Here is an 18,725-nt window from a genome sequence, read left to right as displayed (position 1 = left end):
GTGGCAGACAACTTGATTATAAAATACTGCTAATAAACTCATTAAATTCCATCTCAAAAATAGTTACATTATTTTCTCTGTTGTTCCTGTTGGATAGCTGTTCTGAATATTATTCTCTGATGTGATTCCATTTTCCATTGTAAATCACTTCTGTAGTCAGGTTTTTTTTACTTTGAATGCATGCTTCCTATTTGATAAAAATTGTTGCAATCTTTTGAATCTCAGAAATGTTTAGCTTTAAACTTTCTCAAATAGATGGGAAATATTAGGGGCAAATTCTTATAAATGAAGTCTGTTGGTAGTGGCAAATTCTGCAATACTGATTCTCAAATTTTTGTCCAGTATGTATTAATGATAAACAGTCTAATTTTGATATGTGTATGCAAGCCTGAAAGTACAATCATTTGTTTTCTTCCTGCTTTCCAACATTTTCTTTCCACATAATACTTTTTTGTCCCAAGAGATGCTCCATTTTTTTAACATATTGTCTAAACGTAGAAACTAGCTGTGCATAAAAAATGCAATTCTCTTAGGATTAGTGATAAACCAACAACGGACTTTGTATAGCCTGTCTGGGGCATATAAAACACAAACTGTTTTTGAGGAGAGAAAAATACTATACATTAAACAAACAAAAAAGGTCTTTTATTGTACATTGTCAGGGTTTTAATATCTCTAATTCCTGTTATACAAGATGAGTACATGAGATAGAAGCCCTCTGTCAGTGGCCATGTCCACAATTTAAAGCAAATAAGAAGTAGGCCACCTGCATAATCTTTGTTCTATTCTGATTTTAACTTTGGTACTAGATTTAGAAGATATTTTGAGTGAATAGCAGGTTTCCATAATGATGTGTTTTGGTTATTCCCTAACTATTCCTAACTTCAGAATGAATTGTTTGACAACTTTTGGCTAAAAACAGTTCATTTGAAACTTAGCTCAGGGTCTGTTGGAGCACATTTTTGTGTCTTTCTTGACCAGTAGCTGTAGAGTTAGTTTGCTAAACTATGATCTGGGAGCTCTGAGATTCATCTTTTGCCTGAAATTATTTGTGCCTATACTGCCTGTTTGTCTGGAAAGTAAGTATCTGACCATCAGTTATTCAGGGCTGGATAGTGCCCTGCTCTGTTGAGGATGCTGTTCTATTTTTTTGTTAGTTAATATATGAACGTTTACTAGAGTCTGACTGAAACCTGGTTGAGTGCTCTTACTATAGTAGTAAGATATTGATGTATTGATTTTATATTACTGACATGCTGACTGATTTTATAATTGTGTAAGTATTCTATAAGAAATAGAACAATTTCAACAGGAAAGACTGGTAAATGAGGCCAGTCTTTTCTATCGTTGCTTTCCTTCCTTTCAGTTTCATTCTCTTTCTTCCTTCCAGCTTCTTTTCATTCTATTCCCCGTCCTCTTCCCATTTATATTTTCTTTCTCTTGTTCATTCTGTCCCCAAGTTCCCTCCTTACATTATACTACTCTTCATTTTCTGACATCCCATTAATCTTCCAGTCTTTATGGCTTACTTTCCCACCTCCACAAGCACACCCACAGGATGCTTAGAAATTTTACAGCATACCCAGTTGTCAAAAAACTAAACCTACAAGTCCCAGACCCATAATACTATGCTGGGAATGCTCATTAACTCCCACACTGTTTGGAAAAAGAAACTGGTACAGTTAGTATAAGGCCTGTAAACCATAATACATGCCTAATACTCCTTCGCTTTCCACTAAACCTGGAAACTCCTCTTTGGAGTTGGGGAAGGAGATGGGATCTGGCTTTTTTGTTTCAACTATGGTTCTGATCTTTGCAGAAACCCTAGAAAGAGTGGCATGAATGTGTAGTTAAAGTGCTGTGACCTCTGAAACATAAGGTTTGAGGAGAATGCACTGTTCATCAATGGATCAGAAAACCTGTTGCAGTAGGTGGATGTACCAGCAAGCGGATCCTCAACACAGCAGCCGCATTGTAGCTTTGCTGCTGTGGTATCAGTGCAAGTTCCCCACACTTGGGAGGCAGATGAGCACACCTGCTTTCTTTGACTCCAGAATGTCTGCCTAAGAAAACTGTGACCTGGGGAAGATGAAGCAGAGTTGCATTGGTCTTGCAGTAGACCCTTTTAATGTTAGTGGCTACTACTGCTGCAGCCACCAGCACGAAGAGTGCAATAGTGTAAGGTCTCGTTGCCAGAGGAGAGTCGAGGTGGGGTTTCTAGTGGGACGTGCCCGTGGTCTCAGATGCTTCTGTCCAGTCTAGGTGCCAGGATTTCTGCCAGACCATGTTCTTTACTGCTGGCAGAAGTCACTAAAAAAAATGACAAAAGACTGCATCTCTAATGTGTGTATGATCAACTGATCGCCCCCTCCACTAATTGCCTGTGGATGCTAAATAAAAAAGCGGTATTCAGTGTATGGATGACAGTGCTTAGTTTCCAAAGGCAATAATTTGAGGCTTTTCTCTTGCTAAATAGCACCCATGCCAGTGTTTAGTGTTGCTCAGTGGAATTATCATCAGATTTAATCTTAATCAAAGGTCTCTTAAACAACGGACCCGAATAGTTTTTTTGGATAGTTTTCACTCTCCTGTATTTCAGAAAAACTCTGAACGATACAGAGACACTTGAGCTTTTTTTTTTTTTGCAGGCTTTGGAAATGATCACTGTGTTGCTTTGCACTCTTAATTCTGCTGTGAGGAAGATGAAGCTTTTGTCAGTGTTAGAAACAGGAATGTAGAAATACAAGCTTAAATTCTGCAGTAGTCAGTAGTTAGGGGCTTGACCTGCTTGCCTCTGCTTGTCCTTGGTTAGTACTTTTTTTTTAAGCCTGTATGACATTTAATTAACTGTTTGGCACTTAAATGACAGTACTGTAACAGATACCGCATGTTAAAACAATATTACTAGCTACACCATAGCTGAACATAGCTGTACTGTAACTAACCTCAGAATTATTGGATCAATCACTGGTGACCCATCCCAAGTTAGATATTGCCAGCGGTACTTCCAGTTCCTTTTTTTCCATTCTTCTTATTCAGAGGATAGTGCCAAAGGAAGCTAAGCAAAGCATTGCTAAGCAAGCAAAGGAAATCAGTCCTTTCCTTTACCTTCTGTCCTCTGTTATGCAGTAAGGATGCCAGTTATTTAATGTTAAATGAAAAGAATTAGCAGACTGAACTTAAAGATGAGCTTGTGCAGTAAAATGATGCTTCATCATGGGTAAAAGCCCCTATAGCACAGTTAAAGATAATAATTATTTTTTAAAATCTTCTTTCTCTAGAATCCTACTCAAGTGGGAACTGCTCTTCAAGTTTTCCATAACCTTGGGACTTTGAAGGATACCATTGCTAATGTGGTGGATGGATACTGCACAGTCCTGGAAGAGAACATAAAAAATGCTTTGGATATCAAAGTATTGACCCAACCATCTCAAACTGTTACAAGAGGTATGATACTTGTTTTACAGAGAATAACAACTGATTTTTTGACAGAAGTACAGTAAGTTGTCAAAGGGGAGAAACTCTCACATCCAAGCCTGTTATAGGAACAGGCTATAACAGCTTTAACCTGCTTGCTTTAACCAGTAGAGGATGGGAGTAGGCATGTCTCAGAAATCTAATACAAAGCCAAAATTGCATCTGTCTGTTGTTATTGGGCTCAGAAGTTTTCCTTTATTCCCCACCCCTCCTCTTTTTCCTGACTTGCCCAGAAAATTATCCTTATTAGTTTACAACTTTGCAGCATTTTCTTAGCAGTTTTTCATGGAAAGGTGAATGCAAATTCTGCTTTCTTTGCGTTGTTGGGAGGATCACGGGTAGAAATTATTTGCAAGCCATGGAACAAACCTGAAACTACATTGTGATGCTTTTGTCAAATGGAAATCGTTTCAAAGCAGTATATTCAATATGAAGGAATGTTGCACTATTAAACATTTAGTTCTCACGTGTTAGCTCAGATACCAAAGAATACTGAGGAATTGTGTGGGCAGGCAAATTTGAACTTCGGCAATATGAACATTTAAAACTTTTTTAAAAAAAACCTTTGCAACAAGTTGGGGGTCCAAAACCATAATCACTAGCATAATAAAGAAATACAGCCCCTGTCAAGGGAAGTGATGGTTTAGAAGCTGCATGCCCTTCAGCTGGAGTATCACTTTTTTTAGCAGTTCGCCCATGCATTTAAGTCCTGAGCTAGTAATAACTGTATTTTTCATAGCTACTGTTTCTGCAATTTCACTTTGCTGTTCCATCCTGCAACAATGCTCATTGGCATTACCTTGGTGTTTCTGTGCTCTGAATTGGTAAAGCAGGTAACAGTGATGAACATTGTATTATCCCCACTGAACTTAGAGTTTAGTTGACTTCTCAGTTGAGACAACTGAGACCATTCACTAAGCTCTGTTTTGAACCTATTCTAGGCTGCTTTGATTTAAAAAAAAAAAAAAGTCAGAGTGCATAGAGATCTATATTTTTAATATTTTAATTTTCACATGTGAAAGCTGAAATGTGCTGCTGTGTGTTTTTAAAAACCATTTAGGTGGCCCTGGTAGAGCTGCTATGCCAACACCTGGGAACACAGCAGCTTTTCGAGCAGCTCTCTGGACAAACATGGAGAAACTCATGGATCAGATCTGTGCTGCTTGTGGACAGGTACTCAGCAGCTAATTCCTGTTTTCTAGTCATGCAATTTTGCATCTAAGATACTAGATGTCACTTTTCCTCTCAATAAATTCTTTCGTACAGGTGCAGCATTTGCAGAAAGTATTGACAAAGAAAAGAGATCCTGTGTCACATGTCTGCTTTATAGAGGAAATAGTTAAGGTAAAGTTTTAATTTAGCTGAATATGTTTTAGTAATTCTGTTAAGGAAAATGTGATGAGGGAATGCTTTTATTTACCATTTTACAGTTCCATAAAAATTTTGTAATTAAATTAATGGGAAAGTATTGAAAGTCAAACTAACATTGAAAGCTATATTTATGGTCTGTGGGTTACATCTGTAGGGTATAAACATGTTCTTTTTATAATAATTTCTTTTGTTTTCTTTAAAGAGAGCTGATAAGGCACCACTGTCAGTTTTTATTACTGATCATTAATGTCATTCCATAAAATACCATGTGATTTGAGTAATTAATTAAGTCTGTTAGTTTGCATAGGAAAATGTGTCTTCATCTAACACTTTCAGCCATCTGTTTCTCTACTTCTTGGCAATTTCTTCCTTGAAAAATAATCATGGTTGTTCTTTTGAATACCTATTCTTTTCCATTCAGTTGCATTGTTTTCTATTCATATTTGGAATAATTTGATTAATGGTCTCCTTCAGTGTTAGGAACAGAATTACTGAAGCTATCTCATCTACCTTAGTAGATGAGAAGAAAAAAAAACCAAAAGATGTGTTTATGCAGACATCTCCTTTTCTAAGTATATGGCTGGATTTTTAATTTACATTAATTTAATTTTTGAAATATGTTGGGGAAACTCTTCATATGCAAATGTGCTCTTCTCAACAGTGAAAGCAAATAATGAAGGTTAAATACAGCATTAAAGTTTATCTGTCTGTTAAGCCCATCTCCAAAAGACATTGCACAGAACATCACTTTTCTATGAGGCACTTCAAGCTTCTCTTTCTGTGTTGTAAAAAAAAAAAACCAACCCACTACAAAACACTTCAAAAAGTTGATAAACTTTTAGCATATTTTCTTCATTAAAAAGTTTGATCTGGCAAAAAATATCTATTGCTGCCTGGGTGGAGCCCTTCAGTAGATTAGCATGTTTAAGGAGAAACATAGAAACCTAGAGACAGAAGGAGGAACTCTGGAAGGCTCATGAAGAGTTTGGATGGAAAGGAAGCTTAGATAAACGAGCTTTCAGTGTTCATGAGTGGCTCCCACCCTGAGCCTGTGTTTCTCACTTTCGCTCTTCCCTTTTGTAGAACAGCACTTGAAAAGGTGATAGGATTTTTTCCAGTTGTCGAGGATGATAATAGAGGGAAGCCAAAGGAAATCTTTTATCATCCTGGAGAATAAATGAACAGGGAAAATGAATCTCAGTAGAAGCTAGATGCAGAGTAAGGAAAAACTCATTAGACAATAAAATAAAAGGCTTTTGGGTTGTCATATGCTAAGCATGTTCCATGATCTCTCTGATGACCCTTCCTTCCTTTTGATTTCATACTGCAGGATTGCATCTGAGTCATAAACTGTATTTCCCAAATAAAATTCATCTATTTGTTTCTCTGCAGTTACCACTCTTCCAGTTAGTTTGCTCTTCAACAGGTGTTTCGGTGTAGTATAACACCAAGCTTGACAGTTGTCATTCTCAGGAGTAGTGGTACATCCTTGCTGATGCTGCCAGAACTCTCTCAGCGCAACACGGTACGGCTGATAGCACTGGTGCTTTACTCTCTTCTTACCTGAGATGGCTCAGTGTAGCACGGTGTTTTTCTTGGCCCTTCTCACAGTTATACCATTTGTTGTAGTGTCCCTTGAAAAAGGTATGGCACCAGCCTGCAGATGGGTGAAGTCACACCAAACGGTAGAGCTGTTGACAAGTACTACATGCTGCTGAAATTCAAGAGTGTATGTACAGATGGCTGTATGGGAGAGTATGAATTGTTGTGTACATTGAAAATAGATATAAGTAAGAAATTGGTATTCTGCCATTTACTAATAAAGATTCCATCTCCTATTAATCCAAACTGAAACAACATGCTTTTCCCAGTAAGTGTTCTGGAGAGGAAGAAAAGTTGGATTTTCTTCATTGTATTCAATTTCATTAATAAACTGAGCAAACGAACAAAACAAACTAAAGGTATTAACATTATACCCATTCGCTAGGGCAGCATGCCCACGCCAGAAGATAGGAAAACGAATCATCCACTCTACAGTCTGTGCACTAATTACTGTTACTGATGTCAACATTATTATTATAGTCATCTTCTGCAGCAGCTGCAGTACCACTTTGCCTGTCCATCTGCTTCCTTGTTTTGATTACTGCAGTGCAAGTATCATCCTAAGAAGCATAAGAGAGGAGGAGACCCAGCCTTTTTAAAGCACGAGTCCTTTAATAGCAACGAAGGCACTTGCCTTTTTTTTTTTTTTAATAATTTCCTTTTTTGGGTTTTTTTTGTGTCTTTCTCTTCACAGATAGAACAGCCTGCATTTTTTCTAATTTTGTATTATGATCTCAAACATGTGCTTTCCGGCCTTCTAATTACCTGTTACCATAATAATATTTAATAGTGTTGTATCATGTTGTATCCAAAAATGTAGTTTTAAAAACACTAACTAATTAATTAAAGCATTCACAAAAACTCTGTTTAAAAAAAAAAAAGGAAATGAAACAAAAATCTGACCGATGGAGAAACTGAGGCACAGAACGTGTAAAATTTATAAATACTGGAGTTCAGCAGGAGGACAATGACAATACCCTTTGCATCTTTCCTACACTGTTTACAGAATTCACTTCCAAATTTTTCCACCATTAGATGTGGCCAGGAGATAAGTGACATACCCGGGCTCACATGAGTATCCTGGAAGAATCTGGAGATTAAATTTACACTACACTTTTTTCCACTCCTTCCCTTTGCAGATCTAGATTTTGGTATTTTTCCTTTGCCGCAGTATGAAATGAATGCAATTTTGAAAAGAAATCGTGCACTCATAGTATGCTGTAAAAACTGTTACCTTTCATACTAGGAATGAACTACAGATTCATTATTAATTTGTAAATATTAAAATTACAGATTTAATTTCCAGAAAAGATCTATGATATATTTAAAGGGGAAATAATTTCTTTTAAGACTGAATGGACATTTTTGTGGTTTTATCTAAGAAAAAAGGCCTTTAATAACTAGATTTTAGTTGAGGAGCAAGGCTAAAAGAATTCAGAATTCATTAAGTTCTGATTTCTAGTTTTGGGGAAAACGAATAGAGATTTAATTTTATACATTTTTTAAAATACATTTTTATACATTTTGTTTTCATAATGTTGAGGGTAAAAATTAAAATTACAAATAAGATTTAAATAATGTAAAATTGATATTTTTGTTCACCTTATTTATTTATATCACTTCTTTCAATTGCTTAATTCACCTTCAGAGAGCTAATAGGTTACTCCAGTTTATTCTGCTTTATTGCTTCTCTCTTTCGATGTGTAGTGACTAATCCTGCCTCAGCTGTTGTAATACCTAAACTACAACTGACTTCAGTGTAAGTCAGCAGAACTTATCTTTCTGTGACAGCCACCTTCCTAATTAGAGATAAGAATCCCTCTAAGCCCCTTGTAGAAGAGTTGAAAGTGATCTCTGGTCCTCATCTATTTTGGGTCCTTCACTCCTACATAGGCATCAGCGAACAGTTCTGCGAAGTGAGAAGCAGCCTTAAAAGCAGCAAATAATTTTGTAGGGGGGTTTTGGTTTGGGGTGGTCAATAGAAAGAGTGAGCTGGGGTCTCTCTGTTGGGCAGAAGGGTACTCCCTGTGAGAGGGCAGATTTGCCCTTGATCACCTTTGCTCTGCTGATGTCCCGCTTGTGGGCAGCTAAGGCACACCGCGAACCCTGTCACTTACGTAAGCCTCTGGGTAAAAAAGTGAGCTGAGAGTTGTAAGGAGTGTTATTATGTACTTCGTGGAGGGCTCTTATCATTGCTTCTCCTGATGAACGTTTGGTGAGTAAGCAGGCTATTTTCTTGAGTTGTCAACATTGGCAATATGAGGTGTTAACCATACAGAAGGAAATGTCCTCATCATTACATAAGATAAAGAAAATAAATGGAAAATATAAATGTTTATTGCCCAAAGTGTACTTACATTTCACCTTCTTATTTCTCCTCCCCATCCAAACTTGTTAAAAAATGTTGCTGCTTTGAAATTATTCACATCTAACATCACATTCACATTCAGTTGACCCAATTAAAAAATAATCCCAAGTGGAAAAAATTGAAAAATAATCTAATTACTGCCTTCTGTGAGTTCAGAAAATAATCTGGTTTTCACCTATTATTACAAGTATGTGATTTATTTTCCGTTTTTTTTTTTGTAGAAGCAGAATTGGATTACTTGCACATAATTTCTACTGTGGTTTCTGTTTATTATTTAAGCAATAACAAGGTACTTTGTGGACATCTAAACACAGGTGAATGAGCAGGTTTTTGAGCACCAAAATACTGAAGATGCTCTTTATTTCAAACCTACAAATTGTCCTGCTGAATTCAGTTGCAAGATTTTTGAGGCTTCTCATAAAAAACCAAAAAGGTCTTACCAGTTAAAAGTCCTGATTCTCGTTTTGGATGGATCAGTGTGTCCAGACAGCCATACTAAAAGTAATTTGGTTCTCATTCAAATGGGAAGGTCAGAGCCTGTGTAATGGTTTTCTAATGACATTGCGTTTCTCTAGAACTTTAATTCCGTTTCTCTGACAGAAATGTGCAGCTGTAAATAAAAGGGATGGTGTGGAGGTTGTGTGGGTTAGTAGGTTATAATGACCTTTATTCTTCTTCACTTCTGGTTTGGTGGGGTTTGTGCAAATTGCAGTTCCGTGATGATTGAAAATTACTAAGTTAGTTGGTTTTCAGTCAGCTTGCTATTTGAAAAGAAATGCATTTATCAGAAGTGCCACCTTTTATCGTTGTTCTTGTCAATCTTACCTGAACAACTACGGGCTGAGTGGACGTGGTAACGAACCACCCTTTCATCCTTGAATGGGGTATGTAGTAGTCAAGGTGAAAGCGTAGTTTGAATTGCTGCTGTACATACTAAATCAGTTCTCTGGATAGAAGAAAGCTGTCAGGTCCCTTGGGTAGTTACTGGCTTTTGGAAACACTAAGTTCATTTACTTCCAGTTGATGCATATCTTGCAGGAATATGGGAGGATTAATTAATGTTTTAAGTAGTTTTGAAGATATAGGACACTGTTTATGACCTAAGTATCTTTGTTCCTTACAAATTAGTTTTTCTGAGGAATCGCTTAAGAATTCTAATATTCTAATAGGGAAAATGCACAGTCTTAACTTCATTTTCTAGTTAAGAAGGTTATATTTAAAAAAAAAACAACAGGTTTTGTTTCTTTTGTCAGCTGCATAAAGAGACCTTTTTAAAATGTTGCACTAAGTCTAGAAACTGTTACACCTTGGGTATAAACTGATCAACTCAGTGTAATGAAATTCTATGCCCTGCAGTAAAACAAAAAAATCAAGGTCATTTTTAAAATCATGGTGTCATTTATTGACATCGGTTCACCTGCAATGTATAATGTAGAAATTTAGATGCACTGTTCTTTTAAGAAATTTAATCTCAACTACTTTGAGAAGATAGAAAAGGTTTATTGAAAACACACTCGGAACTTGTCTGTTTCTTTACTGATTAATTGCACTACTGAGGATGATGGCTTTTTGTTCACAGTGTAACATTTGGCAATTATGTTGCTATAGAAATAGTGCAAATAGATTTCCTTATTTCTGTCCCATAAGATCTTGCCATACAAAATTGTTAAATCATTTGCACTGTTGCTTTATTGGTGGAAAAAATATTTAGGCTGCCGTTTAAATGTCTTCTGTTTTTAGAGCAACATTCGCAAGTCCCGTATTTCTTTATGACGGAGCCTTTGATTACAGATAGAAAACACTGTATGTATTAGTATGCAAAGCCTGATTTCAGGAGCCTGCAGCAACTAGCTGCATGGTAATATTCACTATATTGTTTTACATTTCAAAGAGGCTTCACAATAAAGATGTTTTTCACATTCTACTTGAAGTATCAAAATTTCTACAGGGAAAAATAAGTTGGAAGTGATTGTCATGAAGTGGGAGCCAGTTTAGAATCAGTGGGTCAGATTTATTATTTGAATGTTAGAATAGCTATTTTAGACACACACAAATATGATAATTCACAGATGGGAAATTATACTCATTAAGTTCTAAATTTACAGTGTGGAGGAAATAGAGACATTTGTAAAAATAAATATATGTCTTTTCAGCATCTTCTTGCATTCTTGTCTAATACTGAGTAAGGAGGATACTTTCATTCTCATTCCTTCAATTTCGATTTAATGTCAGATACTAAATAGTTACATTAAGAACAGAGCTCAAGAGATTTCATTTCAGTAATAGCAAAGTTAATTACTAGTTCGGTATGTTTTTTAAAAATGAGGTAAGCTGTTCTGGTTTTATGTTTGAGGAGACTTTAAATCAGTTTTCCAGGCTGCAGCATTAATATTATTATTAATATAGAGTAACAGTGAATACAGATCTTCAAATATCTTTGCTCTTATGGTACTGGTTCTCAGCCCACTATTGTTCAATGGGTTATTAACTTACTGGTAGCTATTAGTGAAAATGGATTATACTTTTTGAACTGTGAAATCAAGTCACTTTCATATGAGTAAGTGGGAAGGGGTTTAGCACATGGATTCTGTCAGCCTGTAGTTTTTTCCATCAAAGATAATCTTGTAATCCTGCAAACAGGCAACATTAATCTAAATTTCAAATCTATACAGCTGAGTAATAATGTTGCTTCACACTATTAACAAGTCTGCATACATTCTATAATACAATGCACTAAATATATAAAGACTACGGAAAAAAAGAATTTTTAATATAAATTATAAGCATGAATGTTTTTTTTCCCCTGTTCGTTCCATACCAATAAAAGAATACTGATCTGAATCCTTTCCTTACCACCAGTCATTGCATAAAAGATGGTTGAATCTGCAGTCTCTCAGATGCACTGTGTGCTATAACAGCCCTCTTTTTGAAATTCTGAAACTCGGCTTTTTATGAACATAAGGTTGCTCATGAATGGCCCAGCCGAATGGCTAGGCCCAGAGAATGGTGATCAGTGGGGCAAAGTCTAGCTGGGGGCCAGTAACTAGTGATGTACTCCAGGGGTCAATACAGGGTCCAGTCCTGTTTAACACCTTCGTTAATGATCTGGATGATGGGGCAGAGTGTACCCTCAGCAAGTTTGCTGATGACACAAAACTGGGAGGAGTGGCTGACGTTCCCGAGGGTCATGCTGCCATCCAGAGGGACCTCAACAGGCTGGAGAAATGGGCTGACAGGAACCTCATGAAGTTCAACGAGGAGAAGTACAAAGTCCTGCACCTGGGGAGGAACAACCCCAGGCACCACTACGTGGTGGTGGGCTACCCAGCTGGAAAGCAGCTTGGCAGAAATGGCCCTGGGGGCCCTGGTGGCCACCAAGTTGAACATAAGCCAGCAATGTGTTCTTGTGGCAAAGAAGGTGAATAGTGTCCTGGGCTGCATTAGGCAAAGTATTGCCAGCAGATTGAGGAGGTGATCCTTCCCTTTATTCACCACCAATGAGGCCACACATGGAGTACTGTGTTGAGTTCTGGGCTCCCCAGTACAAGAGAGATGTGGACACACTGGAGAGAGTCCAACAAAAGGCCACAAAGACGAAGGGACTGGAGCATCTCTCCTATGAGGGAAGGCTGAGAGAGCTGGGACTGTTCAGCCTGGAGAAGAGAAGGCTCAGGAGGATCTCATCAATGTATATAAATATCTGAAGGGAGGGTGCAAAGAAGATGGAGCCAGGCTCTTTTGGGTGGTGCCCAGTGGCAGGACCAGAGGCAATGGGCACAAACTGAAACACAGGAGGTTCTGTCTGAACATCAAGAAACATTTTTTCACTGTGAGGGTGACTGAGCACTGGTACAGGTTGCCCAGGGAGGTTGTGGAGTCTCCATCCTTGGAGGTATGCAAAAGCTGCCTGGACGCGGTCCTGGGCAGCCTGGTCTAGGTGGCTCTGCTTGAGCAGCGGGGTTGGACAGATGACCTCCAGAGGTCCCTTCCAAACCTCAACCGTTCTGTGATTCTGTTGACTAAAATCTCTGCCTAAAAGGCCAGTCGGCTGCTTTGAATTTGGCGTCTTCTAAATGTAGACTTTTTCTGTCCTAGACTAGCAAAAGTGTTAAACTTTTGCTATTAGAATATTAAATTTTCACACTTACTATGCTTGTGTGATTGGGGAAAGACCTTTATTAGTTTACAACAGAAAGATTTACTGAAGAGAGCCTTATTTTAAAATACAGTTTCTAGTCTGCGTTCACCTAGAATGCCTATGTTCAACTTTGCTTTCTTGAGCTGGGACAGAGAGCAGGATGAACTAGCACTGTCCAAATGTCTCCTGGCACTGTCATTATGCAGTATTATGACACAGTCTTAATTGTTTTATCTGAAAACCTCTCTGTTGCAGGAAAGTTGCACAATATTACTGTCTGTGCAGAGTATTGACTGTAGTAACTTTATAGTAATAGTTAAAACTAAATAGTTATACAAGTATACACATTTTTTGCTGATTGTTGATTATGGCCCTGATTCAGCAAAGCACTTAAGCACATTCTTACTTTCACATAAATAAGGTATACCATGGAAGTCAAACAGACTGCCTGCATCTATTATTCTAATAAGGGTAAACTTTGTTGAATTATGGCTTATACTAATGATCTTTGTACAGTTCATATACACAATAAAGTGACCCCTACTGTTGAGAAAATTCATTGCCATTTGTGGTCTAGCCTGCTGGACATATTTTGTCTGATTTATGTGTGTAATTTCCATGAGCGAGTAATTCCTATGTGAATTGTATGTGTGACTGAGTACTGAATTTTTAAACAGTATGAAAAAGGGTAAAATTATAGTGGATGAGCCAGACTGGAATCTGATTACTGTGTTTTTCTATTTTACTCTACACAGATGCAAGTGGATTCCCTAGGAATAACATTTTCAAAAGTAGCTAAATGCTTATAGTCCGTATGTCTTTCAAAAGCATCTTTCTATTCCCCTGGTTCTGGCCAGCTGTCCAGCAGGTCAGAACGGCAGAGGGTTGCCCTAGTTTATGTTGCCAACAGTTGTTCAGTTTGTTTCTGAAAGCAAAGAATTGACAAGACGAAGACAGATCTAAGCTGTCTTGCACTGCCCAAGGCGTTGCATAGGGGCTACTAAATCATTTGGGTGCCTGCTCAGCTGTATAAGTTCTGGGGAATAAAATGGTCACTGGGCACAGGAACAGCAGCAACAGTATTTTTAATTTCCCGTTTGGGTTGGTAGATTATTAGTTTATGTAAGTGTAGTTTAGGTATAGGAGCATTTTCACAGCAGATTTTTATGAAGAAATAGCTAGTTCTGTGGCTGATCTTAACCTCCCAACCATTTTGTAGTGGTGCAAAGTATGATTTATGTGCAGATTTTGTCTGCTGTGAGATCAAAATAAAGCTGCGAACAGATAGTACCATCAATTCAGAAATGCTGAGTTAAATGGATCTGCTTTCGGGGGAAAATCCTGTTTTGCCATTATAGTCCTACAGCTGCTTGCAATTAATGTTTATAGATTTAATTCAGTTGTATTCCGTGATGGGGAAAATACGTGTATGTCAACCTGAATCAACCTGTCCTGTGTTTTAGATACCATCAATTACAGTTAAGGTTCTTCTGTTGAAGAAGGAACATATTGCATGAAAAGAGGAAATAGCATTGTATTATATGCTAAAGTGTAATAATTTCCTTCTGAGAGACTTTAAATTAGGTATGGATGGTTTATGTCGGATTTCTATATATGCAATATGCACCCAAAACAGTTTTGCCACAGATAACAGTACCAGACCTCTTAACTTCCAAAGGTTTATGTGTTCTCTGCGTTATTAAACACATACACTGATGGGGGGGAAATATGACAGAATGGTGACCTTTTTCCAGTGTTGTTTAGTATGGAATAGGAAGCTGTTGGAAAATGATTGCCACAGAGCTGAAAAGATAATCGGATGCAGTTCATTACTCATCTTGTCAGCTGCTCCTGCTACAAGAGATTGTATCACAAGATGTTAATCTGCTTGTGACTAGATTTCAAAGCAAGCAGTTTTATTTTGGAGGGGGTGTAAGTAATTTAACATCTTTCAATTTCATTTCATTTTCAGAAGCAAGAGAAATGGAAAATTCCCAATTTAAAGTCTCAGAATATTAATTGATAAAAATATTAGTACATCCTTGTGAGTTCTGTTACAAAAATATGGTGATATGGTACAAAAAGCTATTTAACTGCAGAAGTTGTTCTTTTTAAGCTAATGATGAGGAGTGTATTCCTTAAATAGTGGAAGTTAGTCTGCTAGCACACTTCAATGTGTTCTGCAGGACAACAAGTATAGACACAAGACAGAGTTGCACCAAAAACATTGAATCACTAATGTGGATGTACCCAATGCTCCCATACATTGACTACCAGTGAGGATATTTGGTGTAAGTGTAGAGGAGGACTAAATTAATTATTTACACTCTACATCATTACTTATACTCTACAGATGGGAAGATGACAAGAATGCAGTTTTAACTAGATGACATTTTCTGAAAGTGAAAGGCCCAAAAGAGCAGTAACTTTCTGATACTGTGGGATGTTGCTCACAGTGCTATATGAAGCATAGGGGAAGGCTTATAAACTTTCCATTACAATAAGATGAGCCAGTACATTTGCTGTCTACATTTCAGGCAAGCAGTACTGCCCTTTCCTCTTCCACCTTCGTCCTATCTATCTTCTTGAGTCCTTGAAGAAGTTGTCTAGTACAAGGAGAGGGACATTCTTCTAATTTCCAGCTAAGCTGCAGAAAAACACTCCTTTTGCTACCCTTTTTTGTGTCATTTTCTAGTATTGATTATTGTGAAATGGAATTGCACTTTATATTTTAAATAGTTAAATTAGAATACATTATTTTAAAAATAAGCAGTGAGATACTTAAAAGTACTTAAAAAAATAATATATTGAGTTAATGTGTAAGGAAAAGAAATTACAGGTTTAAACAAAATAAATAAATGGTTTCTGGATGCTCATGGTTGCATATGGGACTTCTTACTCCAGCAGGAGTATCTAATGCTAATGCCTTGCTGTATTCCAATTTTGGTAGCTACAGTCCACCCACTTAAATACCCCCTGGTGTATGCGTAGGCAACAGCATTCTCTAGTTCCTGCCACAAACTCTTACATGGTCTTTTGTGTGCTATTAATCAGCAGCTATATTTCACCTCCCGAGTGACTGCATCTCAACACTGGACAAAGTGAAATAGCGTATCTTACATTATAGAAGCAACCGGTAATGTCTCCGTAGATAGTGGTTTTAGTTGGTCCAAAACTGGGGCATTAATCATTTTTTCCCTTAAACATTTTTGACTCAGTAGTCAATCAGTATGAAATGTTATCTGAATTTTCCATGGAGCTTTTCCCCTCTGTTTCTCCTCATACATAATACAGTTGCTTAGCCGAGACGTGACGGCCTTCTTTACTACAAAATTCTGATACAGTTAATGAACACCATTTGCCCAGGTCAGAAGACACAAGCTAATGGGCAGAGGCTTAATTGGTACAGCTGTGGCTACTATGCAAATGTTTACATGAGTACATACGTATATATGCCTGACTTTATATTATATATATAGGTACATACAAAAGTTACATATTTTCATAAAAACATTAAATGTCGTCAAATGTATGTTTCTGTTATTTGTCACCATGTTGAATCTGACAATTAAGATAGAAATGTTGATGTGGAGGGACTACATGCAAGTTTGTTTTCAAGACCCTTTAATCATTGCGTTTTCTGCTGGGGCTATGACAGAGGTGTAGATGGTGATTACAGTAATGATAAAAAACTTGTTTGAAAGTGCTCTGTAAGTATTTTTTCACCTCCATTAGATTATTTAGAAATTGAATTGAGTTACCATGCTGAATAGGCAAACATTGTTCCAGGTTGGGATAGAGAATATGAAAGCTAATTTATTCTACAGTTGAAAGGCCATTTGTTTTATAGTAATTTTCATGTTTTAAATGTGAAACTGTGAAATGAAGAACTGAGTAATTTCACGTTTATGCTATAGTAATACATTTGCAAAAAACCCAGACATTTTATGCAGTGCACCTTCTGAATCATTGTCTAATATTATAATTTTACTTTGCCCATTTATGAAAATAGAGTACAATTTTAGAGAAAATACAAACATAGCTATAAAAATAAGTTACTTCGGTTTCTAAATCCGTCAGTGTGCTCAAGCAGTCAAAAATGAGATTCCATCATCCCAGTTTTAGTATTCTATGTTAATTCTCATACATTTTACAAGTATGAGTCTAACAGCATAAAAGATGTTCTTTCTCAATTCTTAACACATGACCCATAAATTTTATCTTTCTTTGAGTATCTTTAGAGATAAGGGGTAGGGTTGGATGAATTCCTTATATAATCTCAGAATTTGTGAAAGCATTCTATCTGATAATGCTTTTTTTTTTTTTTTAAATTTTTAGATGTCTCAGTGTACCTTTGACTGATTTTCAGGTTTTATATCAATTCTTTAAGATTATAGTTTTGGAACTTGCAGTCTTTCAATGACCAGATCTTCAAGTGGGATGCAGTGGTACCCTGTTAATGGATGACATTCTAAACACCTTCATTGCTTTTCATGTTATTGCTAATGCAAGTGAATAAAGTGCATTCTTTCTTCCTTTGACATCTTAAGTAGTAATTCAATCTGGAGTAGCTGGACTTTTATATTTGATAGCTAATCTCCTCCTTTTTGTGGTGCTGGGCAGTGCAGAAGTTGAACTGACACTTTAAAAGGGCTTGTGTTATTAACAAGAACGAGGGTTGTTTGGTTGGGTTTTTTTTAATTTTCCTCATAGTGAAGTTACTGGCAGTGCCAAAAGGAAAGCTGAGAAAATGCATCCCTCTTTGACAGCGATTCCAGTGTTGAGTCCTTTGCTTAAACCCATCTTTAGCTGTGAAAGTTGTGCTTTGATTTAAAACCTTGGATGTTTCAGAGTGAGTCAGGATAGAAACAGCCAAGTGCCAGCATAAGATCCTTAGAATTGTTGACATTTGTCATCGCTGCTGGCTCTTTCACTTTTTCATTCTGAGCACTTTTTGCTGATTATCATTACTATAGTGATTTGGTCAAACTGGTTAATTTATACAGTAGGGTCAATACATTACATGTGTTTCCATGCAATGAAGAAAACCATTCTGTCCAGAGTGAGCTCCCCCCTCCCATGAAGACACTGGACAGCCTTCCAAGTGTCTAACTAGTGGGCAGGACAGGATACCCATCGTCATCTCTTGTAATTTTTTCTACCTTAGACACACAGACAGGAAGAAAGCAAAAGAGAGAAAACAAAGTAATGCTTTAATGCTTGAGCTTAAGTGCAAGATGTTGGGGGAGCAAGGAAACAGCCTGCTATTTCTTGTATGTTCTTTTTGCAAGAATATCCTGCCTTGTTTCCACTTCTGACAGCAAGCCCTGTTGACACAAGGAGGTGAAGAATCATCCGTGAGGTTGACTGTATTTTCATGTGTTTTATGTTTTTAGAAACAGGAAACTGTTTCGTATGAAGCAGAGCAGCATGCACTGGTTTTGGTCCCTGGTTGGTGTTTGCAAGCATGTTGTAGTGGCAGTAACAATAATTGCTGTGAAGTAGTCAGCATGAGAACCCCCATGGAATGAGAAGGTCACTGCAATGCAAGGAGATTTTCTAACACAGCTCCTGAGGTGTACTGCTTCGGTCTACACTCATGCCCCTAGAAAGCTCGGAGCGTTCTCTTGGACTTGAAGGAAAATATTCCATTTGAGAGAAGACTGAAGCTTTTATTTTTGTTTTCTCCAATATTTTTTCTAGCTTTAAACTTGAGGAAAACTTCTCAGACTTCATTTATTTAGTTTTTATTCTCAGTGATAGTAGAAC

At 37.2% G+C, this 18,725-nt stretch overlaps 1 protein-coding gene across 2 annotated transcripts in view; it reads left to right on the top strand.

Moving 5' to 3' along the window:
- The window catches only part of COG5 (component of oligomeric golgi complex 5), a 189,735-nt gene that overhangs the window by 119,633 nt on the left and 51,377 nt on the right, over positions 1-18,725 (top strand). For both annotated transcript variants that reach the window (XM_075145503.1, XM_075145513.1), the window contains exons 8-10: positions 3,282-3,447; positions 4,538-4,650; positions 4,744-4,821. In XM_075145503.1, the coding sequence (XP_075001604.1) occupies positions 3,282-3,447; positions 4,538-4,650; positions 4,744-4,821 (357 nt within the window). The remainder of the gene's footprint in view (positions 1-3,281; positions 3,448-4,537; positions 4,651-4,743; positions 4,822-18,725) is intronic.

Source organism: Calonectris borealis, chromosome 1, assembly GCF_964195595.1.
Source record: "Calonectris borealis chromosome 1, bCalBor7.hap1.2, whole genome shotgun sequence".
Lineage (NCBI taxonomy): Eukaryota > Metazoa > Chordata > Aves > Procellariiformes > Procellariidae > Calonectris > Calonectris borealis.
Note: the sequence above shows the minus strand (reverse complement) of the source record. Positions and strands in the feature narration are given on the sequence as shown.